At 40.9% G+C, this 24,656-nt stretch overlaps 3 protein-coding genes across 3 annotated transcripts; all 3 read right to left on the bottom strand.

Moving 5' to 3' along the window:
* Positions 1-1,915: 1,915 nt before the first annotated feature.
* Positions 1,916-3,994, bottom strand: LOC104442639 (NAC domain-containing protein 92). The gene is made up of 3 exons (XM_010056045.3): positions 3,588-3,994; positions 3,196-3,476; positions 1,916-2,918 (listed from the first exon to the last, which is right to left on the bottom strand). The coding sequence occupies exons 1-3, from the start codon at positions 3,784-3,786 to the stop codon at positions 2,166-2,168; spliced, it is 1,233 nt and encodes a 410-aa protein (XP_010054347.1). The 5' UTR covers positions 3,787-3,994; the 3' UTR covers positions 1,916-2,165.
* Positions 3,995-13,787: 9,793 nt separating this feature from the next.
* Positions 13,788-16,578, bottom strand: LOC108953862 (ricin B-like lectin R40G3). Its single transcript, XM_018876393.2, has 4 exons — positions 15,963-16,578; positions 15,600-15,722; positions 14,233-14,461; positions 13,788-14,129 (listed from the first exon to the last, which is right to left on the bottom strand). Coding segments are annotated over exons 1-4 (780 nt in total). The 5' UTR covers positions 16,389-16,578; the 3' UTR covers positions 13,788-14,127.
* A 4,519-nt stretch (positions 16,579-21,097) lies between these two features.
* Positions 21,098-23,873, bottom strand: LOC120290899 (ricin B-like lectin R40G3). Its single transcript, XM_039307722.1, has 4 exons — positions 23,310-23,873; positions 22,947-23,069; positions 21,594-21,822; positions 21,098-21,490 (listed from the first exon to the last, which is right to left on the bottom strand). Coding segments are annotated over exons 1-4 (780 nt in total). The 5' UTR covers positions 23,736-23,873; the 3' UTR covers positions 21,098-21,488.
* Between the last annotated feature and the right edge of the window lie 783 nt (positions 23,874-24,656).

Raw genomic sequence — 24,656 nt, 5'->3', positions numbered from 1 at the left:
ATAGCAAACACATTATCCCTTGCATGTGCTCGCGGCTTTTAATTTTCTTAGTCTCTATAAAGTGATGGATAAAAACCCTAATTTGGGGCAATCATATTCGTGTAAGTGATGAAGATAGTTATGTCTTTTGTACACTGACTACGGGCGTACTAACAAGAGTGTTCACCGAGGAGCGCTTTCAAAAATACTTGTCAGATAACCTAAACATGAATGTTTTGATTCTCAATAAATCGAAACCCAAATATAAGTTTGGCTCAGATTTTTTCCAACAGGGAGAGGAAAAAAAAACAAAAAGACTAGAGATGACATGCAAATGAGGTAAGTCAGAGAGAGAAAGAGAGAGAGAGAGAGAGATGTAGTAACTGTGAAGCGCAGGGAGAGTGTGTGGCCTGGCCTCGTGACCGGTTGGTGGCGCCCTCCATTTTTTCATGCAGCAAATCGGGCCTTTTACTGTAATTCACAAGGAAGAAAAGGGGGTGGGGAAGGGAGAAGAGAGAGAGAGAGAAAGAGAGACACGAACATGGCTTCACCGCTCGTGTTGTGTACGCTGTTCTTGTTTTTGTTTGCTTCCCCTTCATTTGCTTGGGACCAAAAATGCTTTAACCCGACAATTCCAGGTTCCATGTCCGTTAAGGGAATGAAAACGAATGAACGGCCTGAAATGGGCGGTTAATTCCCCCGCAAGTCTCAAACCAACTCTCCCTCCTTTGCTTTGCATAGAAAGTAAGCTGACACATTAGATGGGCCAGAACGGAAGCTCTCTCTCTCTCTCTCTATCTCTCTCTCAGAGAAGGGCTCATCTTGTTGCTGTTATTGCTTTTGTTCTGCTGAAATTAATGTCAGGCAAATTAAGAAGTGGTTTACTCCGGGGATGGAACTTGTGTTAATGGCCCACCACGCCTCTACGTTCGCAGACGATTTTCACATCTTTCATCTTTATATATATTCGGTAACTCTTGCAGGAACCAGACTTGGGGTGAACGTTTAACATTTCAGGATAAAAAACAAAAAAGGAAGGAAACTGTCAATTATTGATTCATCGAGAGAGAGAGAGAGAGGGAAAGGCCGCAGAAAGAGAGCAATCCTTGTAGCTGACACCTTCCCATGTTATCCAAAGAACATACCCTTTTTCGTTGTCTTTTCAGTACCTTCCTTTTTGACGAAAGATTAGAAAGGGCAGGAAACACTTGTTCTTGTTTTACTTGATGTCTCAATTAAAAACGTTTAGTTAGATCAGAGAGAGAGAGAGAGAGAGAGGCATCTGCTGGGAATGATTCATGTGATCCAGGGATCTTTTCCAATTCCTTTTTTTTTTTTTTGGGCGGGGGAGGGGGAATCTCTTGCTCTAGAGAGAAGGTTGCTGTTCGGAGTGTATTATCCACCTGTCCAAGCATTAAGGATTTGCACATGATGTCATTCCCGTCTGAATTCAATTCTCTTTTTATTAAATGGGTTATCAAGCTGTGTACACATGAATTAGATCAGAAGATGGGTGTGCGATGAACTTGAGGAGATTCTCTTCCTCAGCTGTGTTGATGAAGCTTTTAGCTCCCATTTGCTGATTCCCCAGGCTTGTCCTTTAATCCACATTTCACATTCAATGGACCTGGATCGATATGCCATCATAGTGCTCTCAGTTGAAAAGATCACCCCATCCTCTTCTTAAATTCTGGTGACTTTATCGAGCTTTATCTTCCTTTTCCCCCGGTTAGGAGGACCTTTTCAACGAAATAGTTTGTTTCTTTTCTCCGTTGAACTTGACCCCAAAGTTTGCACTCTTTGACCGGAGGGGTCCCTCTTTGGTAAATTTCATGGTAAAATCAGCCATTTAATTCTCCGTAGAATAACACGCGTAGGGTTAATTAACAGAACGTCGAAAGAAGGAGAGACAGCGGAAGAAATCGGAACGAATGACTAATACATAGCTGCAAAAACACAATAAGAAAAACAATAATTTACATAAGATGTTCATAAATTATAATCACGTAATACGTTCCCTTTGGTCCCTCGATAAGAGAAGGATCTAAGAGGTGCTGGACATCGGGAATATTTTATGTACAGGAATATAAGGATCCAAGAACCTGAAGAACTAGATATACTCGAGAGGGATCACTGTTCTAAAATAATCATCTCTATAAGATGCTGTCTATGTTTTGTAATCTTGATCAGTAGTCCCAAAAACCGAAATCTTGAATCGGGCCTACTGATGATAAACCCTCGAGGTCTTCAAATGCGTCACAGCTGCCCACTTCTTGCTTGGAGATCGGTACAGAAGATATCTCATTGTTAACATCCGTGCTGAGCCCGGTGTCTTGAGATAGACTAACCATAGAATGATTGGATGAAAACTGCTCCACTTTGCACTGATTGTTATTTTGGGGGTTCGATGCCCCAAAATTTGCCCTTATTGCTCTTAGAAGAGCAGGATCGGTGCTCCCACAGCTGAAACCCGTGCCACCAAAGCTTGATCCCACGTCGCTTGGTCCTTGGTGCAAGTACTCCTCAGGATTTGTAGACCCGTGAGAGGGAAAGAGAGGAGGATGATTCGATAATTGTGGAGGGCAATGACTGGCATCAATACTTGGGTTCATCACATGACAATAATTCATGCGATCTCCTTGCTCCTGGAGTAGTACTTGGTTCTGGTTATCAGTCGAATCTGCCGGAAAATAAAAGTAACTGCCGTTCCCATCCAGCGCTCTTGGGCCTGAATTGATCACGCCCTTCAGTTCATTTTCCCCATCGGTGAAGCTCGAGCTCGGTCTGCTTGAAGAAGGGGCGTCTATGAGAGGCGGCGGGGGTGAAGACATATCCAGAAAGTCATCGACATAAGAATTGATTCTTGTGAGCAGGCCTGGAGACGGATCTTTCTTGACGCCCGTGCTCTTGTGGAAAACCCTACTCACCACCCATTCATCCTGCAATAATATGGACATCATGATCAAAAAGCCCTCCCGCTTTTTTGCCAAGATTTACTCACACCAAAAGCAAAAGCAACCCACATGAGAAAAAGGAGTAAATCATAATAAAACTAGAGGAGGAAAAAGCAGGAGGATTCAATCTCTAAAGCCACATGAAAATGAAATCCCCTCTTATCTTTCCCTTTCCATGAAAAGAAAAAAGAATCACAAGAAAGGTATAGAAGGAAGGAGAGAGTATGTAGAGCAATCATGCGTATGTCTAGTTATCTCGTACCTTGGCGGCCCTGGAGAGATTGTAGTAAGCCAATTTGCCCTCCAATCTGTACTCATGCATGACCCAGTTAGTCTTCTCTCCCTTGGGGGCTCGACCCATGTAGAAAACAAGGGTTTTCTTCATTCCCACGAGCCTGCCTCTCCCTCTGTAAATCTCCTTATCTTTGCCTGTGGCCTTCCAATACCCAGACTCCGTGGCTCTATTGGTCCTGGTCCCTGTCGGGTACTTCCTATCCTTCTGGCAAAAGAAGTACCACTCTTTCTCGCCCATCTTGGCTTTCGCTGGAAAATTAAAAGGAAAACGAAAAGAAATCCAAAACCAAAACCCAGAATGAATAAAGAGAAAGCAAAAGGGTCATTGAAAGAGGGAGCTGAGAAGGGTCTGATGCTAACTTGGCAAGTCCCAGGGCTCGCACTTGTTGAGATCTACTTCCGAGACTGCACTGGCGGAGAAGGAGCTGTTCAGGACCTTGGGAGTGAGGTAGTGGGTTATGATCTCCTCGTCCGTGGGGTGGAATCTGAAGCCCGGAGGCAAGTCCATCAGCTCCTGATGCTCCCTCCCTTGGTTCACCACCATACCTTCTTCTTCCATGGCCGCCAACTTTCGAAGAAACGGAAGAGAAGAGAGGAAACTGATTAAGGGAAAAGGCACTGCCGATCAGAAAAGACTGGATTGGGGAGATTTTGAAGGAGAAGCTGTTTTAGAAAGGAGGAAAGGGGAGAAAGTGATGGGCATATATAGAGCTTCTTCTTCTTCTTCTCCTTCCTCGTCTTCTTCCGCAGCTCACGAGTCCAAGAGATCCGTAGAGGGTAAGGCACTTGATGAAGAAGCCTCCCTCGCATTGAACAATTCATTCCCTTTTCTTCTTCTTTTTTAATTTATTTTGTTTTTGTATATTTAATTGCAATCTGTCCTTTTGTTGATGAATTAAATAAGGATAATTAATTGGAAAAACAAATTTTCTTTTTTCCCCACTTGTCCCTAACACGCTGGGTCGGACCCATGTTTCCCGCTTCTCTTCACATTAACAGCACAAAAAGAATTTCTTTTTATAAAAAAAAGGGTTTTAGGCTTTAATTTTGCTCTTAAATCCAGCAAATCTATCCTAACACCCACATGAAAAATCGTTAGTTAAGATGATTTTAATTGACCAAGCAACGAGAAGTTCTATTCTAATCTCACTTGCGAGAATATAAAAACCGCATAAATTATGTCCAACATGCTCAACTTTTGTTCTCCTAAAGCGGGTCTATTGTATCATATGGGTTTTTTTTCCCTTTCCGCATTCCCTTTTTCATACCGGCCGTTTTATTTGACTTGCTTAAAAAAATCTTCGTTTTGCTAAATTTGTGGAAGAGTGGCCAGTTAATTTCATGTGCCAATAATTTCATTTTGGTGAGGACGATGACCAAAATCGACAAACTAACGAGTGTCTATAAATCTGCCAAATCACATTGTACCAAATTATATAGACAAGGTCTTTTATCGACGTGAAAATTGAATTAGCGAGACATAACGACACCGTCGATTGGTGTGAAAGAAAGTATGGCATGAGAATCTAGGGAGAGCCTACTTGGAAGGAGCTAGGGAGGTTGCCCTAAAATATTTGCCCAATTTTTTGTAATGCTTTTATTTGATTATTCTTGTTCAAGTTGGAATTATTGACTTCATCAAATAACAAACGCGCTTAAAGGACCTCATTAGGCGGCGGTGGTGTGAGGTCAGGTGCACTTTCTGCTCATCTCCCTTTAACACAAAGCGATTGCGAACCGAATCAAAATCAGCTCTTCTGGAGAGACCAAAACGTCATCGTCCCATAAATCGTGGTTTGCCTTCTCCGAAAGAATCCGTTCTGGTTTGGGTTTTCCCGCATTCGCACTAACTATACAATATTGCTAAGCTAAGTCATGCATTAAACTAACGGGCCAAACCAATACTTGGAACAGAATATAGGTGGTGCCTTGTTCTCCCTCCCTCTCTCAAACTTGACGCACATATGACATTGGGGAAAAAAAAAAGGATGGAATTTGGGCTTTTAAGTGATCAATATAAGTTATTGCATAATAAGGAAGAATTAATTCAAATCGAGAATGAATGAGACATACATGTTACGCCTTTTAGACTACGGTTTGGCCCGTCGTTTCGGAGTGTACAGCTGTTCGTCACCCAAATAGCACACGCATAGACTTCCTAAAAAACATCCAATAAGAACCCGTGATTGAAAATTTGCATTTGAGTTTTGCTTCGTTGCCTTGACAGATATAAGTGTACTATGAATAAGACAATAATGCAATCAATAGATGAATGGGGCTGCTGGGGTTTGACCAAAGTGATAAGCTACTTTGGTGATTTTAGTTAGGTAGAATTCCATTATACAGCTGCCTTGTTCATGTGGGAATCTTTGCCTATTTCATTAACATTTGTCTCGGCATAAATTTCAATAGATGCTGCTTCCAGGCCTGAAATAGAACTTATCCGCTTGAATTATTAAGATCCATGCATTGATAGGGTCCAATAGAAGATTAGTGGAGCCATTCAATCTAAACAGTGTGAAAGCACACATAGGATTCTCGCTTTTGGACTCAGAAAGATAGCTGTGTCGATATTATTCTTTCTCGAAAGTATTCCACGTAAGAGGACAAACACTTTCCCATTCCATAAGGACAAAACAAGATTGCAGCCGAAAAATTGGGCACTTGAGTACATCATATCTTTCTTTAACTTGTAACGTTTTCACTCATGGACGGGGTTGAGCAAGAATTTGTAATTTCGACATCCAATTTGAGCAATCAATTGGGTCAATAATACTGAACACTATGTAAGCAACTACGATTAATTGGACATATGGGGCGTGCGTGTACGTTGCTTTTCTCCTAATTTTCAAGTTGCTAATTAGTTCACGCAAAAAACTAGGGAAAGGAAAAAGAGGAAGGGGGAAAAAATAAAGAGAGAGAATGTCAATCTGTTGGTGGCCTAGCGAGACGCACATGCTGATGGTTGCCCCAACCCAAAACATACGCGGAGTTGCTGACACAGTCCGAGGATTAAATAAATAAATAATCTATAACCAAAGCAAAAAGTAAAACATTCCGACACCGACAACGGAGAAAAATACCAGCGTCGGAGCCACGAAGCCGGCTGCATATTTGCTAATGCCAAGTGAATACAAACAATATTAACTTATATAGCTATAAATCTATTAATAATCCAACTCCATCTTCTCCAAAGCAATAATTAGAAATAATAATAAATAAATAAAAGAAGAAGAAAAATCTCCCCAGAGTCCATCCGTTGATTAATTGGGGGGGGGGACTGGACTGGCGATAATTATCAGTTTTAATACCGCGTATATAAAGATAATAATTGGGGAGGGGGTGGGGCCCAGTCCTAATCCGATCCACGTGTGTGGCGATGACGACAGTGCGGAGCCGGACGTTACTTTATCGCTGCCCCGTCTCGTGGGATTTTGCTCCGATCCTGCTTCCCTACTCTCGATTTTTTTTTGGGTATTTCTCCCAATCGGGAGGACGTAGCTTGCCTCACCGCCTTAGTTAAAAATCTATTTTCTTTTTTACCGACAAAGATGGGTTGATACCGCCCCCGAAAAGAATTCTCAAATCTATATGCTCGTTACCACGTTTATCACGAAAAAATACTTATAAATTGTCGGTATTCATGTCTTTTTCCTCCCGTGAAAATCTTTGAATCGTACTCTTTCGAGAAACCCATCAAATTATGTGGCAAGATTAAAGCCTACGTCGAGAATTGTGACAGGCTTTTCGAGATGCGGGAAAGTTTTCGAGATAAAATCATTAGATTTCCTAGTGTTTCCCCTAGTGTTGATGCATTTTCTTCTGGCCTAGCTTCTCAAGAAGACTTCTTTTCAAGAGACCCGCTTGGGATTTTTTTTTTTTTTTGTTTTCCTTGGTTGGATCCAACGCGCTACACATCCATCTCGATCCTTTTTCTTTTGAAATCTCAATTTCGCCCTATTTACCCAAGTCGAGAAGGAAAAAATTAAAGAACGGTTGGAGTAAGAACGGCGGCGGAGGATTCGGAGGGAATCCCGCGAGGGGGGTGGATTTTATGGAGCGATGGCGCGAGAATATAATTAATTAAAAATAAAATTGAAACGATATTAATTTTTGGCAATTTTTGAATAAACAGTGGGCGGATGTGATTTGATTGGTTGACACGTGGGAATCACATAAGAAAAAAGAAAGCACCGCGTGGGGCCCGCCCGTGAAGAGGGCAAGCCTTTGTCCCCAATCGAGACTTCCTCCGTCCCAAAACGACACTGCGAAGCGAAGCAGCGGAGAGCGCCTCCCCGTCCCCTCCCTCCCTCCACCGCCACCGTCCACTCCCCGCCCCGCGGGGGCCCACCTCGGAAAGGCCCGTGACGATCGATGACGCTCGCGGGACCCTCCCACGCGTCGGTTTCCCATCGGCCGCCGCAGATTTCGGGAGCGCCTGCGCCCGGACGCAGCCAATCGCTGCACCCGCCCTGGTGGGGACCCCGCGCGGGTCGTCTGTTCTTTTTTTGTTTTTGTCGGGCGGATCCTCGGTTCTCGACCGCATTCCCACGGACGCCTCGATCGATTTTAAAGTATCCGACTTTAGATGCGAGCGAGATCCGGGGCCTGGATTTATCGATCTTTTTATAGATTACCTATCTCTATCGTTAACGAAATAATGTACATTGCTTGGTCACCTACTTCATAAATTAATTACTCAGTTTCTTTCTATGTATAATCGCCTTATTATGCATGGACATTGACTAATTTTTCATTCGAGGAAGTATTTTTATATAGATTTTTGTTAGGTTTATGTGTTTGGATTTAAGCCAACATAACCCTATGATGCATAGAACTCATGAATTAGAAAGGGGGGGGGGATATTTATATTTTTCATCAATTTCTTGATTAGATAAAACTTCTTCTGATCAATTTTAGTTAGTGGGTCACGCACGTCCCACACCCCACTTCCCCTGTCTCTTCTTTTTTCCTATGTATTCGATGTTGTTGGATGCTGCCTCATTCCACTATGCTGCCGTGCACATGGCTATCCTTAGCAATTGTTTCTATTGTCACTTGCAATGACGCTGGGAACATCCTCGATCTCCAACCATCTCTCTTTCCCCCTCCCCTCCCCTCCCTCCCCCCCCTTCTTGATTAGATAAAACTTCTTCCGATGAATTTTAGTTAGTGGGTCACGCGCGTCCCACACCCCACTTCCCTTCTCTCTTATTTTTTCCTATGTACTCGATGGTGTTGGATGCTACCTCATTCACCATGCTGTCGTGCACATGGTTATCCTTAGCAATTGTTTCTATTATCACTTGCGATAACGCTAGGAACATCCTTGATTTCCAACCATCTCTCTCTCTCCTCCCCCCCTCCCCTTAAAAAAAAGCCATCATCACCTCAAGTCAATCTTAGATATAGGTTCAATAGAGATTCCAAGATTTACTAAGAGAGCGAGAGCCCAACTTAGTGATGATTTGCGAGGGCTTGAATTCAATGACAATAATTAGTAGGCCCGGTAGCACTATAGCAGTTGAATGAGGTACGAGAGAGAGAGAGAGAGAGAGAGAGAGATTGAGCTTATTAGGTATTTGATGATCATATGGTCGTAAAATTCACCTAATTCTAATGCGAAAGTTTACCATAAATTTCAAGAGACATAAGTACCTTTAAGAATTGAGAATCGTTCCTAACTTCAAATGTTTTTCACATACTAGATGAATTTCATTGCATTGAAATGTAATGGTGATATCCAAATATTACGGAGGTATTCTTATCATTAAAATTATTTTTCTTTGGGAATTCTTCCATAAAACTATCTTTCATAAGCTTTTTGAATACACTCATATCGACAATTCCACAAAATAACCCTGAGCGACCGAGGAAAAAGGTATTTAAATTGGACGATCACGAGAGACATTAATTTTTCTTTCATTTAAGTACGTCAGGGGCTTTCGTTCTATTAAGTAAAACAAAATGAATAAAAATAAAAGAGTCCAAACTAAAGCCACTCAAGCTTGATGCCCACGGCGGCGTCAGTCTGACCGTCCAGAACCGTCGGATGGGCAGATGATGACGTCACTCGGCGTCCCTCTCGAGTCACCCTCACCCACACCACACGACCCTCTCTCTAAAGCCACGTTATAGATTATGCAAGTTGGAGCATCGCTATCATGTGGCGATCTCGCACAACCCCTCCTCCCCGTTCTTTTCCTTTTGAAGTCAAATTAATCAAATGGGGGAATCTTAAACCTTAATCCCCTTAATCATTTAGTAAAGTGTTGACTTAGGGTTCAAGTGGGTGCTGGTGCTTTAATTTAATCTACCCCGTTTTATAAGAATTTGATTAAGGGGTGCAACGAACAGCTATATAAGGCGATATTATTGTTTGAAATACATCGGATATCCTCTTACTATGGATGATTGATGCTTTGAAAATCGAACATTTCTTTCTTAAATATATGCCTAGAAAGTGTTTTAGGGACGCTCGGTTAACAAAACCCTTTTGTAAATGGCAAAAAATTATATTACGGCCAATACCTGTTGCTAGGGACTTTTTTTATAGGATTTTTGATTGAAGGGTGCTCCGGGAACGATTTGATGGACAATTATATAAGACGATGATATAATTTTAAATACATCGAATACTCTCATAATATGGACGATTGATGCTTTGGAAATTGAACATTTCTTCATTAAATAAATGCCTAGAAAGTTCCTAGAGATATTTGGTTGACAAGATCCTTTTGTATATAGCAATAAATTATATTAAGGCCCTTGGCTTTTAAGAGTCATTTTAGGGGACGGGGCAGTTGGCCATCATCGATACGCACGAGATAAGATTAAATTTGGACGGAGAAACTTATCATTCAAATGATCACTTGTCATTTCCAAAAAATAAGATAAGCTTTTTAATTTCCCCCGCTTTGGCCCCCTCTCTAATCTCCTTCGATTGCCACTAATCTAAAAAGTTGGGTTCTCCTTCGAAAAGTCAACACCCTTGACTTTTCGTTTTCGATTTGGTAAAACGTTAGGGTCCTGGAGGGGCTGCTTTTTCCTCCCTCTCTTTTTTCATTCTCACCTTCCTCTCTTTCCGTGCCACACCTAACTGCCCTAACTGATACCAACTAACGGACTGACAAATTTGTGTACCTCATCTGCAATGTGAAAGATGTGCACGTACTTTAAAGGGCCACGGACCCCTTTTCCCATTTCGACAAAAGGAGGGAGTGAGCGGACGGCGTGCTTCGCTAAAGACAACCTCGGGAAAGAGATTAATTAGTGGGTTCATGTCCTAAACTAAAGGGTGTTATCGAGTGGTTATGATGCTGGCTAGTTCGCTTTTCACCACCTCCACAACCAGAGCCAAGTTCTAGATCTAACTGTTCCCCCTTCTTTCACATCTACTTTTCCTCTTTTTCTTGTTCAGTAATTTTCCGGACATCATATGCACACATCAGAATAGTTCTTGGTTGATCGGATTAGAGCAAGAGAGCTGGAAACATGATTTGCGGTCCGTGGTGTAATTAACATCTCCTTATGTAATTAGATCTCGAGTGAACAAGCGGTTTCCACTTCGAGGAATTGCATATGAAATACCCACAAGCTAGAGTTCAAATGGTGTAAATGGGGTGGTGCAAGTCTCTAAAAAGCTAATATTCGAGAAGCGGAGTGAAAATTTTGTTTTACTCCTATTCTTGATTTTCATCTCTCACATAAGAACATAATTTAATTCTCAAGGCCGCTTTTAAGAACGCATGAGGAAAATTACCAATAAAACCCTAGACAGAATTGATATTGGCTAGATTCAAGCCTAAACAGCATCTAGAAGAACATGCTAGCATCAGTCATGCCAGTTTGCAGCACCATTCTTTATGGCTTTATATAGTTCAACTTCGTAAAATGGAAGATAACCGTGAATTATATTCCCAACCAAAAGAGAAAAAAGAAAAAGAAAAAAAGGTTGCTAGCTTGTAGAGTTGAAGTTGAGAGCAGGATATATTCCTAGCTCCTGTGGAGTACAGCAAGATTGCTTAAAGCCGGGGACGAAGCGGCATTAAATGCTGCACATGGAGGAACCAAACATTTGTCAAAGGGGCCATTGCGATTTTTCAACTCGAGTCCCGGCATCTGAGCTCTGGAATACCGTCGGCTCTCCTTGAGTCTAGTGCAAGCCTCTGCTGCGCTGGTGCTTCATATCAGCAAGCATCGTTTTTTCTTAATCTTTCTTTTGAGCCTGGGAAGAGTGCGAATACGTTCATGTCAGCGCATGAACTGTGTTTTTGCATGTGAAGTTAGTGATACTGATACAATAGTGACAATGATTGGGGCTCGAGGATCGACCGCGATGTCGTGAGAATCTTTGGCGTTGATCACGAACAGATAGAAAAGAGAAAGGAATCTGAGTGTTAATTTAAGATTGGCCCTCGGGATCGGTGTGCCAATCAAGGGCACCACGGTCTCCCAGCATTAGACATGGTATTGCTTTACACAGTTTTTAACACAGAACTGATAAGAGTTTGATGCGTGTATGGAACTTAACCACCGCCCATGGTAGATCGAGAATTTTGCAATTGATGGAGAGAGCGAGGCAAATCTTTTTTTTTTTTTTATAGTTGAAATGTGAGGTATATGAATTAGATTTTATGAAACAAAACATTTACTTAATAATTGAGAATAATTCGAGAAGTAGATGGCAGAGGTGAGGCCATGACGAGCTGACCGGTGCACGAGACAAGTGATTCTAGAAATGGGGTTTGCTAGGAGAGAAATGATTATGTGACAATTTTTGATTTATTGTGAAAATAACAATCCGTTTTGGATCACAAAAATCAAATAACAAATAATTATAAATTGTTGTGAGATCCACCTTTTCAAAAATTTGTGATTTACAACAAGCAATAATTTTCATAGTAGCCCAATGACTATTATGCTAGCAAAGCCCTAGCTGAGATAAAGTGTAAGGATGGGTATATTGAGGTGGAATGAATAAGGAAGGTTCACCACCAAAACTTAAAAGCACACGTCACTAGTCAAGGATAAAGAATCAAAATAATAGCAGCTCACCACTAATGCGTAAACGATTGCTCTGATGGCCAAAGATAAAGAACTTTAATTCACCGTTAGGGAATTTGAATAAATAATCAGATAGAAATTTGATAGAGAAATTCTCGTATACCCAAGAAAAATTGCTCTAAACAACCTCCCATCGACATGTCTTTCAAAATGACAACTAATCTGGTGAATAGGTAACTTAATACTTGATTGGCAAAGAAGAACCGACAACTCCTCAATCGATAACTTGGTTTATAGCCATTACGTTGATAACTCCATTCTCGACCCACCAAAGAAAGTCATGATCAAATTCTGCCTTTGCTTGAACGAACATTGATTGTGTTGGATTAGTCGATGAAAGCAAGTTGGAACTTATGGATTGTCTTATAGAATCGCATGCTCTTGCATCACCAGCCCCCTTTGGTCTATCAGCGCCAGTGTCTTATGTAGAAATTTCAACAAGAATATGTCATGACAAGCCGAATTTCATAGGATTCGATCTGCTGGACGCGTTCAAGCATGATTTCGGGGGGTTCGTGATTCATTTTGGTGCATTCGAATTTAAGTAATAGTTCTATCATTCCTTGCCATTGAAAAAGTAACTTCGACTTTGATTTATACTGAAAATAGATCAAGATCTGTCAAGTGATCGTGACTTATTTCGCGCTGTCTTGGTTTAGGAGTCGGACCCAGAAATTTCTTTTAGGGCCTCGAACTCGGACTTGCGTACTAATTTCGTACTCCGTCTTGGTTTAGGATTCGTTCCCAGAAATTTCTTTTAGGGGCTCGAACTTGGACTGTCAACAAGAATATTTCATGACAAGCCGGATTTCATAGGATTCGATGTGCTGGACGCGTTTGAGCATGATTTTGGGGAGTTCGTGATTCACTTTGGTGCGTTCGAATTCGAGTAATAGTTCTATCATTCCTTGCCATTGAAAACGTAACTTCGACTTTGATTTATACTGAAAATAGATCAAGATCTGTCAAGTGATAGAGAGAGAGAGAGAGAGAGAGAGAGAGAGTCTGCGTACTTATTTCGTGCTCTGTCTTGGTTTAGGATTCGGACCTAGAAATTTCTTTTAGGGCCTCAAACTCGGACTTGCACAGTTCGGCCCGATGGAGACGTCCAAGGAAAGCCTCGCTCTGCCTTAGCAACGGAGCGATGTACTTCCTCGCCTACCTAACGGACACATAGCCTCTAATTATGGCTGAAGAGTCTGTCCTCGGAACTACTGATGAAGATAGAAGAGAGAAGCTCTGCGAGACATCGAACATCTGATGTCCAGCTCCCAGAATCAACGCTCGAAAGCCTAATTTTTAATTGATCTCAACTCACTTCTGAAACGAAATCAAGTCCAAAGGAACTCAAGACTCTTGGGTGATTGGATGTGTAAACACATGAGACGATCAAGTCAGCTATGATGGACATGAATGATTCAAGAAAAAAAAAGGGACATCAGCCGTAAAATTAACAGTTGATCATGTCATATTTGTCACTTTACGGTGTAGCAGTGCATGGCAACATAAGAACATGCTCTTCTCGTGCTCGTAACACATACATGACGTAGTATATCTATCTCCACGAGCGACATCTGAAACAGCTTAATGCAGAGAATTACCAATTTATCAGGCATATATATATAGTCTGCGGTGTGATATAACACACATAATGATAAAGCTATAAAATCCAAAGGAAAAGTAACACACAATAGTAGTCGAGTCTTAATCGAGCATGGAGATAGAAGCAATATTCGAGATCACAACACAAACTCGCGTGGAAGCATAGCAATCCACCAAATGCATATCCCGCAAATAAGACAACCTCCAAATTCAGGTACTCTTCCCCCATGTATTCTGCATCAACCATCAAAGGGTATAGTTCAGAAATGAGAGAAAAAGAAACGAGTGGCTAGTTGTAAAAAAGGTTATTTCTCTCCTCTGCGTCTAAGGAACTTACAATGCGTGGTGATCTTCCAACTCTGATTATCTCCGTTGTTCCACTGCCAGAGCACAATAGTTGTGCCATCATGAACGCCGCTGGATAATTGGTCACCATGAAAAGCATCCAAATTCAGGTGAACATTGTTAACCATCCTTACGGCTCTGTAACCATCGCCAAGGTCCTTGCTCTCCGTCCACAGAACAGATGCATCAAGCTGCTCTGGATTATAGGGTACCAGCTGCACCTGCAGATTACCAAAAGTGCAAATCTTAGATCTGACAAATATCTGCAGCTCTGATAAGAACGATGTTTTCAGAGAGCTAAGGCTTAAATTAAGCTGTTCCTTAGATTTCAAAGTGGGTCTGTCCCTCATTAATGTATGATCACCAGGTGCATTTATCCTAATCCAGAATATATATCAACCCTTTGTCCATTTTCTGCTGAGGAAGCGTGCATTATGTACAAATCATGAGAACCTCCCGGAGTTGAACCAAACCCAACAATTGGCTCAAAAATACACATGTTGAGATGAAACTCAGGTTGAGGCAATGAAAGTGAAGGCTCAGTGCTAACAGGCTTTTTCACAGAAGCTGAAAAACATTGCTGACTTTAGAGGGCGGTCGACCTTTTCACTAGTGTCCACGTTAGCACTCATAAAGGCAAAAACGCAAGAAAATGTTCAGGCAGTGAAAAAGGTACTAAAATGGCAGCCAGAATGAAAAACAACTTATGCCACAAGAAGAATTCTTTTGGAACCACAACCAGTCCGACAATCAGTTACCAAAAATGAACCGAAGCAGAGGATCGTGGTGACAACAACTGAACGGAAGATAAACAAATATTCAGATATAGCTTACGATAAGCCATTTTGAGACTGACCTTAGTTTCTATGTCATTCAAAAACTAAGGAAAACTTAGAGAATGGCACACTTCTGTTCGTGAAGTCACTCACAGAATCTAGACAACTACAGAAAAATTATAATTCAGAAGTTACGGCGCAGCTAAAACGAATGACTAGTAATTTGATCAATCCAATGCCTGAATTTTCAAAGTGATACAAGGCAACATCCATAGTCATGATTCCTGGCTATCAGAGCCGACAATAATTGGAAGACTGCAATCTTCTTTTGGTCGAACAAGGAGAACAAACTTGACAGCTCTGTTGACCAATGAGATTGATGATGGGCTTAAGTATCATGGTCACCGAAATACGACTCGCACGAAAGTGATATTTGGCTTATGACTAGTCTCATGAGCTTTTCTTCTGCTCTACAGCCCAGATTATGCGAATAGATCATTCTTCCTATCCTAATTTGCAGCTCGAACGGGTATCCTATAATTGCAGAGGTTTCAGATTTGAATATCTAGAGAGACAAACTCACCGGGTGAGAGGCTCCAACAGAGTGCTTGATGGCCTCACCAGTGGCCTTGTTGACCAGAGAAAAGCAGGGAGAACCCTCTTCATCCTTGACTCTGGTGCTGAACTTCTCATCCTTGTACCATTTCTGATCAAATCAAATCATACAAGCCACTCCACATCACCAAAAGAATTAAAGAATGAAAACCATCACTCACACGACGGAAAAAAAAGAGTCAAACAACACTCAAACAAGCTCAGAAACGCTCAAATTAGGCAGATCAGACCAAACCCCCGTAAAAAAAAAGGCTATCAAGTTGAACATATTCTACAGAACCAAAGATCAAGGTTCGGGGGTGACAGGCGAAAGCAAAGCAAAACGACATACTTGATAAGGATCACTGGAGTCGGAGGGTGCAAGAACGAGTTTTGAGTCCTTGATAGCGAGAGAATAATTGGGGTTGGCCTTGCAGAAAACGTTGTAAGTGAGCTTGTAGGCGAAATAAGAGGCAAGAGCTCCACAGCCGTGAGCCACGTGCGGCGGGTACGGGTAAGCAGAATACTCGGTTGATCCTTGAGGAAACATCTGAGGCGGCGGAGGGTAGGGGGAGGGATAAGCGGACGGGGGAGGCGAGTGCGAGGTGTGGTACACGTTGGACGGCGGAGGAGGAGGGGGAGGCTGGCCGTAGACGTAGGGCGGGAGGGTGGCTCCGGGTGGCGGGTAGGGCAGGTTTCTTCGGGACTCCTCGTAGCCGTCGTCGCCGTCGCGTTTGTGGTGGTGTCCGTGAGTGTGATGACCATATGGGAACTCCATTGTCGTCCACTTCGGGGTCGGTGTCGATCACTCGATCTCTCGCACGATCGCTCAAGGTGGCGAGCTTTATGATGTCCGAACGGCTGTTGATCGTCCGAACTGAAGTGAGGCCGGACGGTTTGACTTTTTTGGAATTTTGCAAAAGCTACAAAAGTTTGGAGCACTTTACGAGGGGAAATTTCTCCCTTCGTTTTTTATGATCTATCGCCACATCTGAATCCCTCGTGATCGACGATTATAATTTATTTGATATATTGAAATTAGGTCCAGTTGAATATGTTTCCAATCAAAAGAGTGATTCTGACTCGATAAAAGAAACTTAGCATTTAAACTTCTTGTATTGCTTAATATAGTCAACACCGGTTGAACTAATCAAAAGAATTATATATAATTTATGTAGTTAATTATGAATATAACTAAATGTATTATCATTTCCGTGTATTAGAAATGATGCATCTTTAATCTGGTTATTTAATAAATGCCTCAGAAACTATTTTAAGATTAAATTCATTATTTTTTTTTCCATGTAATATGTGCAATACTTCAATATTCCTTATCTATCTGTGCTTTAATAGAGAAAATTGTCCAAAAAATCGTAAATTTATTATACGGTGGTTAATTCAATCCTAAACTTCTCAATTATGAGAATTTAGTTATGAATATCGTTGTCTCATAACTATACTTTGAAGTAGGATGTGTACGATTGGAATGGAATTTGTTAGATCATCGAATCCGTGATCAAATGGGGTCTTCTTTGCATAAGAAATTATTATATATAATACATAATTTTTCTTTCTATGTACATAAGGAAGTACACGTATTTGTCGCAAAGATAATATAATTCTTATCTTTACATAAGAGCGAAGTGTTTCATGAAACCTCTCGGGAAACTTCTCCTTTCTTTTATAAATGTTTAGCCAATTGGAATTTTCATTTTATTATTGACAAAAGATTATATCAAACCCTAGTTAGCCGCCTGCCCCAATCCGGGCCACTTGGTACGAGGTTTATGGCCAGTGGTTTTAACCTCGATCTTCTCGGTCCTAAGGTGACAAATGGCCAATGGCAAGAGGCTTTGAGCCGTCCATGTTGGGTAGCCAAACACGACATAAAATATTCATAGTTTGGCATAGAAATTGGTGATGCATTTCCCATCTTTCTCGCGCACAGTTGTCATGTCAAATTCAATGAGCATACCTACAATAAGGGAGTTGTTAGCTGGGTTGTTGTAAGGTTATGATAGCGATATAATCAACGATTTCAACTAGGTAGAAATTATCAACTATGTCTTAGATTTATTGCATTTGTGTCAATCCAATTTTAAAATTTTAATTTCACCAATTTAGTTCTATCAAAAGGCTAATTTGACTTGACGAGCAGAACTTAGCTCGAAACTTTTGGTATTACTCAATATAGCCAGCACGTGTTGAACTAATCAAATAATTATATATAATTTAAGTAGTTAATTATAAATGTAACTAAGTGTCTTATTATTTTCAAGTATTAGAGATGACGCATTTTTAATCTTATTGTTTAACAAATGCCTTATAAAAAAAATTCTGAAATTAAATTCTTTATTTTTTTCACGTAATACTTGTGATACTCTCTTGGTACGAGGTTTATGAGCTGAGGTCCCATCTCGACATTATCGTTAGTAAAGAGAGAAGTGGCAAATGGAAGGAGGCTTTTGTGCCCTCCATGTTGGGGAGCCAAACACGACATGAAATATTAATAGCTTGACATAGAACTGGGTGATGCATCCCCACTCTGTCCTCCGCACGGTTGTCATGTCAAATTCGATGACATAAAATAAGGGAGTTTTTTTTTGGTCGGTCGAGAATTTGAGTTTGATCGAGGGTACAGGTGGTACGGGTGGCTTTAGCAAATGCTGGATCCATTCGATGCTGCAATCAAACGAAGCCGAAAAAGGGTTTACAACAATCAGATCCAGAGCAGAGATGATGCGCACCAGATTCGGGAGTGGTAAAGGTAAACATAGATGGTGCCTACCCATCAGCCCAATATGAAGGCTCAGTGGCGTGTGTGCCGGGACTCTTCAGGCCAATTAACCGACGGCTTTACCGGCACCGTCATTGCCTCCTTAGCTCTGCAAACAGAGGTGCAGGCGCTCGTTCTTACACTTAAATTTCTGCTGCAGAAAGGGAAATCAAACGATCATCTTGTGCTGGAATTTGACTGTTCCGTTCTTGTGGAAGCCATGCAAAACCCTACCTCGACACCTTGGGAGAACAAAGCTCTGTTCGCCGAATGCACGTCGTTGTGGCCATGTTTCCTAATTTGAAGATTCATCACTGCCGAAGAGAAGCAAATGTTATTGCCGACTGGGCCGCCAAAGCCCATGAGCGCTCTCTCCTTCCAACGAACTGGGCTGTATCTCCTCCTCAGCATTTTATTGACCTTATTTATTCTGAAGCACTGTCGAACGGTTGTTACTCTTTGTGTTCTTAATAATACTATCGTTTTAGACCAAAAATAAATAAATAAAGGGAGTTGGTACAAGGGCCTCACCAACGGTTTTAAAAAATTACAAAAAAATTATTTATATTAGCGTTGCACGTGTTAAGTAAAAAATTAACATCAATATTAGTGATTTCCAGTCAAAATTAATTAGAATAATTCAATTGGAAAATTATCAAAAAGTTTAAGATTAAATTGACTAGATTGAATTTATATAAGTGCAATAAGTTTATTTTTATTCGTGAAATTTTCCCTTTCTAGAAGTGATCAAAGTTCGATTGAACGTGATTGATGGTCGATTGATATTGATAAATTTTATTTCTATCAAAAGTAAAAGGAATCTAATATGCATGAAAGACTCAAGGGCTTTGCCAAAACTCAAATTGCTAAATAATGCATTAATAATAAATTGAAAACAACAACGCATGAAATTTTAGCTATTCAAAAATTGGCTTACATTCTTGGAGGTTACACTTTCTTCATGACCGAAACCAAACCTATATTGCTAATGAAGATGATTGGAGTATGTAGAGAAAGTAAAAGACACATAAAATACAAATGGAAAGCTTTTATAGTCAAAGACAAGTATTTAAACCAAGAAATCTAATTTCTATCATAATTCAATTTCACACTTGAGCAAAATCAATCTAGATTGATCTTTTGTGAATGATATTCACATTTTCATGTTTTCATAGTCGAAATTTGAAGCGTTGTGCATTTTTCTTGATTCTTCTCGTATCTTTAAATAAGCGATTTCATTCTGAATTCCACTATTTTTCAATAAGAATCTTTAGCTGTCTTAATTTGTGCATACTCTAGGGCCAATTTCTAACTATACCCTAATCCTTAGCTACTGTTATTCTTGACCAACGGATCCTTTACTCAATCTTCAACTTATACACATGTTTCGAGTTAATCAAATGTCATGTACTTAAACTTTATCCATTGATAATTGATGATCGATGAGCTTGTCAAGCAATTCATTTTTAAAAATAAAGTGTGTTGTCATGGCCTGGTTGAGTCCCATTAATTTCTTTACATTTGGGCCCAACTTTTGGATCCGGTGTCAGTAAGGGGACAAGTCAATATTTTCCCCATGTAAGCAAAGAGACATTATTAAAAGCAAAAAAAAATCTTTCCAATCAGAAACGAGGCACGTACTTGTCATAGTCAACATGAAGTGTAAGATGCCCGAGGGCTCTGAGCATATTTCGACTTGCGTTAGCGATCCCGATGATGATTGGTGGTCGTCCACGTGCTCTCCGTCAATGTCTCTTGGATACGAAGAGGCTCAGATGACTTTTTATCTGGTTTCTCATGCAACTTGGTGAGGAATAAGTGGACATTGAGCAAAAGATAGATTTTACTTTGGGACAATAAATACCCGGGGAGGCAAGTCCAAGAACATGATGATGATTTTGCCCGGTGCATGCTTTGTGGAGTTCACTTGACATGAAGAGATCACACCATACGTCCACTTTCGAACTGCCGGCCAAACGCAGAGAGTATAGAAACTTAAAATCGAATGGACCGACGGTATTGTAGTGCTCTACATACGTATTCCACCATTTGTCCTTTTCAATTGTTGATATAATGCAAAATTCTCGATTACTTTTATGATATTGCAGGCCAAAATCCAGCAAGAAACTTAGATGCGGGTCCACTTGAAATAGTATATAAATGGCAATTAGTACTAGAACTCTTGATGTTTAGGCCAATTAAATTTAAAGGGCTAAAAATTTCATGCTTATTTCGTGCTCTGCCGTGGCTTAGGACTCGGACCTAGAAATTTCTTTTAAGGCCTCGAACTCGGACTTGCGTACTTATTTCGTACTCTGTCTTGGTTTAGGATTCGGACCCAGAAATTTCTTTTAGGGCCTTGAACTCGGACTTGCACAGTTCGGCCCGATGGAGACGTCGAAGGAAAGCCTCCTCACCTACTAAACGGACACGCAGCCTCTAATTATGGCTAAAGAGTCTATCCTCGGAACTACTGATGAAGATAGAAGATAGAAGCTCTGTGAGACATCGAACACCTGATGTCCAACTCCCAGAATCAATGCTCGAAAGCCTAATTTTTAACTGATCTCAACCCAATTATGAAACGAAATCAAGTCCAAAGGAACTCAAGACTGTGGTGGGCGATTGGATGTGTAAACGCGTGAGACGATCAAGTCAGCTGAGGAAAACGATGGACATGATTGATTCTAAGAAAAAAAGGACAATAGCTGTAAAATTAACAGCTGCTCTTGTCATATTTGTCACTTTGCGATGTAGCAGCGCATGGCAACATGAGAACATGCTCTTCTCGCGCTTGCAACACATACATGATATAGTATATCTATCTCCACAAGCGACATCTAAAACAGCTTAATGCAGAGGATTACCAATTTATCAGGCATATATATATAGAGTCTGCGGTGTGATATAACACACAAAATGATAATGCTATAAAATCCAAAGTAAAAGTAACACACGATAGCAGTCGAGTCTTAATCGAGCATGGAGATAGAAGCAATATTGGAGATCACAACACAAACTCGCGTGGAAGCATAGCAATCCACCAAATGCATATCCCGCAAATAAGACAACCTCCAAATTCAGGTACTCTTCCCCCATGTATTCTGCATCAACCATCAAAGGGTATAGTTCAGAAATGAAAGAAAAAGAAACGAGTGTCTAGTTGTAAAAAAGGTTATTTCTCTCCTCTGCGTCTAAGGAACTTACAATGCGTAGTGATCTTCCAATTCTGATTATCTCCGTTGTTCCACTGCCAGAGCACAATAGTTGTGCCATCATGAACGCCGCCGGATAATTGGTCACCATGAAAAGCATCCAAATTCAGGTGAACATTGTTAACCATCCTTACGGCTCTGTAACCATCGCCAAGGTCCTTGCTCTCCGTCCACAGAACAGATGCATCAAGCTGCTCTGGATTATAGGGTGCCAGCTGCACCTGCAGATTACCAAAAGTGCAAATCTTAGATCCGACAAATATCTGCATCTCTGATACCAACAATATTTTCAGAGAGCTAAGGCTTAAATTAAGCTTTTCCTTTGATTTCAAAGTGGGTCTGTCCCTCACTACTGTATGATCACCAGGTACATATATCCTAATCCAAAATATATTTGTCCATTTTCTGGTGAGGAAGCATGCATTATGTGCAAATCATGAGAACCTCCAGGAGTTTAACCAAACCCAACAATTGGCTCAAAAATACACATGTCGAGATGAAACTCAAGTTGAGGCAACGAAAGTGAAGGCTCGGTGCAAACAGGCTTTTTCACAGAAGCTGAAAGACAATGCTGACTTTAGAGGGCGGTCGACCTTTTCAGTAGTGTCCACGTTGGCATTCATAAAGGCAAAAATGCAAGAAAATATTCAGGCAGCGAAAAAGGTACTAAAATGGTAGCCAGAATGGAAAACAACTTATGCCTCAAGAAGAATTCTTTTGGAACCACGACCGGTCTGACGATCAGTTACCAAAAATGAAACCGAATCAGAGGATCGTGGTACAACAACCGAACGGAAGATAAACAAATGTTCAGATATAGCTTATAATGAGCCATTTTGAGATTAACCTTAGTTTCTATGACACACTAGAATGACACACTTATGTTCGTGAAGTCACTCACAGAATCTAGACAAGTATAGAAAAACGATAATTTAGAAGTTATAGCGCTGCTAAAACGAATGACTAGTAATTTGATCAATCCAATGCCTGAATCTCCAAAGTTTATCATGCAAGTCAATACAAGGCAACATCCATAGTCATGATTCTTGGCTATCAAAGCCGATAATAATTGGAAGACTGCAATCTTCTTTTGGTCGAACAAGGAGAACAAACTTGACAGCTCTGTTGACCAATGAGATTGATGATGGGCTAAAGTATCATGGTCACCGAAATACGACTCGCACGAAAGTGATATCTGGCTTATAACTAGTCTCATGAGCTTTTCTTCTGCTCTACAGCCCAGATTATGCGAATAGATCATTCTTCCTATCCTAATTTGCAGCTCGAACGGGTATCCTATAATTGCAGAGGTTTCAGATTTGAATATCTAGAGAGACAAACTCACCGGGTGAGAGGCTCCAACAGAGTGCTTGATGGCCTCACCAGTGGCCTTGTTGACCAGAGAAAAGCAGGGAGAACCCTCTTCATCCTTGACTCTGGTGCTGAACTTCTCATCCTTGTACCACTTCTGATCAAATGAAATCATACAAGCCACTCCACATCACCAAAAGAATTAAAGAATAAAAACCATCACTCACACGACGGAAAGAAAAAAAGTCAAACAACACTCAAACAAGCTCAGAAACGCTCAGATTAGGCAGATCAGACCAAACCCCCGTAAAAAAAGGGCTATCAAGTTGAATATATTTTACAGAACCAAAGATCAAGGTTCGGGGGTGACAGGCGAAAGCAAAGCAAAACGACATACTTGATAAGGATCACTGGAATCGGAGGGTGCAAGAACGAGTTTTGAGTCCCTGATAGCGAGAGAATAATTGGGGTTGGCCTTGCAGAAAACGTTGTAAGTGAGCTTGTAGGCGAAGTAAGAGGCCAGAGCTCCACCGCCGTGAGCCACGTGCGGCGGGTACGGGTAAGCAGAGTACTCGGTTGATCCTTGAGGAAACATCTGAGGCGGTGGAGGGTAGGGGGAGGGGTAAGCGGACGGGGGAGGCGAGTGCGAGGTGTGGTACACGTTGGACGGCGGAGGAGGAGGGGGAGGCTGGCCGTAGACGTAGGGCGGGAGGGTGGCTCCGGGTGGCGGGTAGGGCAGGTTTCTTCGGGACTCCTCGTCGTTGTCGTCGCCGTCGTGTTTGTGGTGGTGTCCGTGAGCGTGATGACCATATGGGAACTCCATTGTCGTCCGCTTCGGAGTCAATATCGGTCACTCGATCTCTCGCACGGTCGCTCAAGGTGGCGAGCTTTGTGATGTCCGAACGGCAGTTGATCGTTCAATCTGAAGTGAGGCCGGACGGTTTGACTTTTTATGAGGAGGAATTTCTCCCTTCGTATCTTATGATCTATCCTCTCATCTGAATCCCTCGTGATTAATGATTATAATTTATTTGATATATTGAAATTAGGTCCAGATGAATATTTTTCCAACCGAAAGGGTGATTTTGACTCGATAAAAGGAACTTAGCATTAAAACTTCCGGCGTTGCTTAATATAGTCAACACCGGTTGAACTAATTAAAAGAATTATATAAAATTTATGTAGTTAATTTTGAATGTAACTAAATATGTTATCATTTCCATGTATTAGAAATGACACACCTTTAATCTGGTTATTTAACAAATGCCTTAGAAAATATATTAAAACTAAATTATATATTTCTTTTCATGTAATATGTGCAATATTCAATATTCCTTATCTATGTGTGCTTTAATATGGAGAATTGTCCAAAAAATCGTAAATTTATTATACGGCCGCTAATTCAATTCTAAACTTCTCAATTGTACGAATTAAGTTATAAACATCGTCATCTTGTAACTATACTTTAAAGGGGTAGGATGTGTACGATTGGAATGAAATTTGTTAGATCATCGAATCCGGTGGTCAAATGGGATCTTCTTTGCATAGGAAATTATTATATATAATACATAATTTTTCTTTTCTGTGTACATAAGGAAGTACACGTATTTGTCGCAAAGATAATATAATTCACAAAGCATCAGTTATTCTTATCTTCACATAAGAGCGAAGTGTTTGATGAAACCTCTCGGGAAACTTCTCCTTTCTTTTATAAATGTTTTGCTAATTGGAAATTTCTTTTTAT

Source organism: Eucalyptus grandis, chromosome 1 (genome assembly GCF_016545825.1).
Source record: "Eucalyptus grandis isolate ANBG69807.140 chromosome 1, ASM1654582v1, whole genome shotgun sequence".
NCBI lineage: Eukaryota > Viridiplantae > Streptophyta > Magnoliopsida > Myrtales > Myrtaceae > Eucalyptus > Eucalyptus grandis.
The sequence above is the reverse complement of the archived record's forward strand: the minus strand, read 5'-3'. Positions and strand labels throughout refer to the sequence as shown.

Bases quoted from the DNA above. Each gene is read 5' to 3' on its own strand.
- LOC104442639 (XM_010056045.3), bottom strand. From the start codon at position 3,786: ATGGAAGAAGAAGGTATGGTGGTGAACCAAGGGAGGGAGCATCAGGAG. The intron at 3,477-3,587 runs GTTAGCATCAGA...TTAATTTTCCAG, and splicing joins CGAGCCCTGGGACTTGCCAA to CGAAAGCCAAGATGGGCGAG. The intron at 2,919-3,195 runs GTACGAGATAAC...ATATTATTGCAG, and splicing joins ATCTCTCCAGGGCCGCCAAG to GATGAATGGGTGGTGAGTAG.
- LOC108953862 (XM_018876393.2), bottom strand. From the start codon at position 16,388: ATGGAGTTCCCATATGGTCATCACACTCACGGACACCACCACAAACGC. The intron at 15,723-15,962 runs GTATGTCGTTTT...TGATTTGATCAG, and splicing joins ACTCCAGTGATCCTTATCAA to AAATGGTACAAGGATGAGAA. The intron at 14,462-15,599 runs GTGAGTTTGTCT...GGTAATCTGCAG, and splicing joins CTGTTGGAGCCTCTCACCCG to GTGCAGCTGGTACCCTATAA.
- LOC120290899 (XM_039307722.1), bottom strand. From the start codon at position 23,735: ATGGAGTTCCCATATGGTCATCACGCTCACGGACACCACCACAAACAC. The intron at 23,070-23,309 runs GTATGTCGTTTT...TCATTTGATCAG, and splicing joins ATTCCAGTGATCCTTATCAA to AAGTGGTACAAGGATGAGAA. The intron at 21,823-22,946 runs GTGAGTTTGTCT...GGTAATCTGCAG, and splicing joins CTGTTGGAGCCTCTCACCCG to GTGCAGCTGGCACCCTATAA.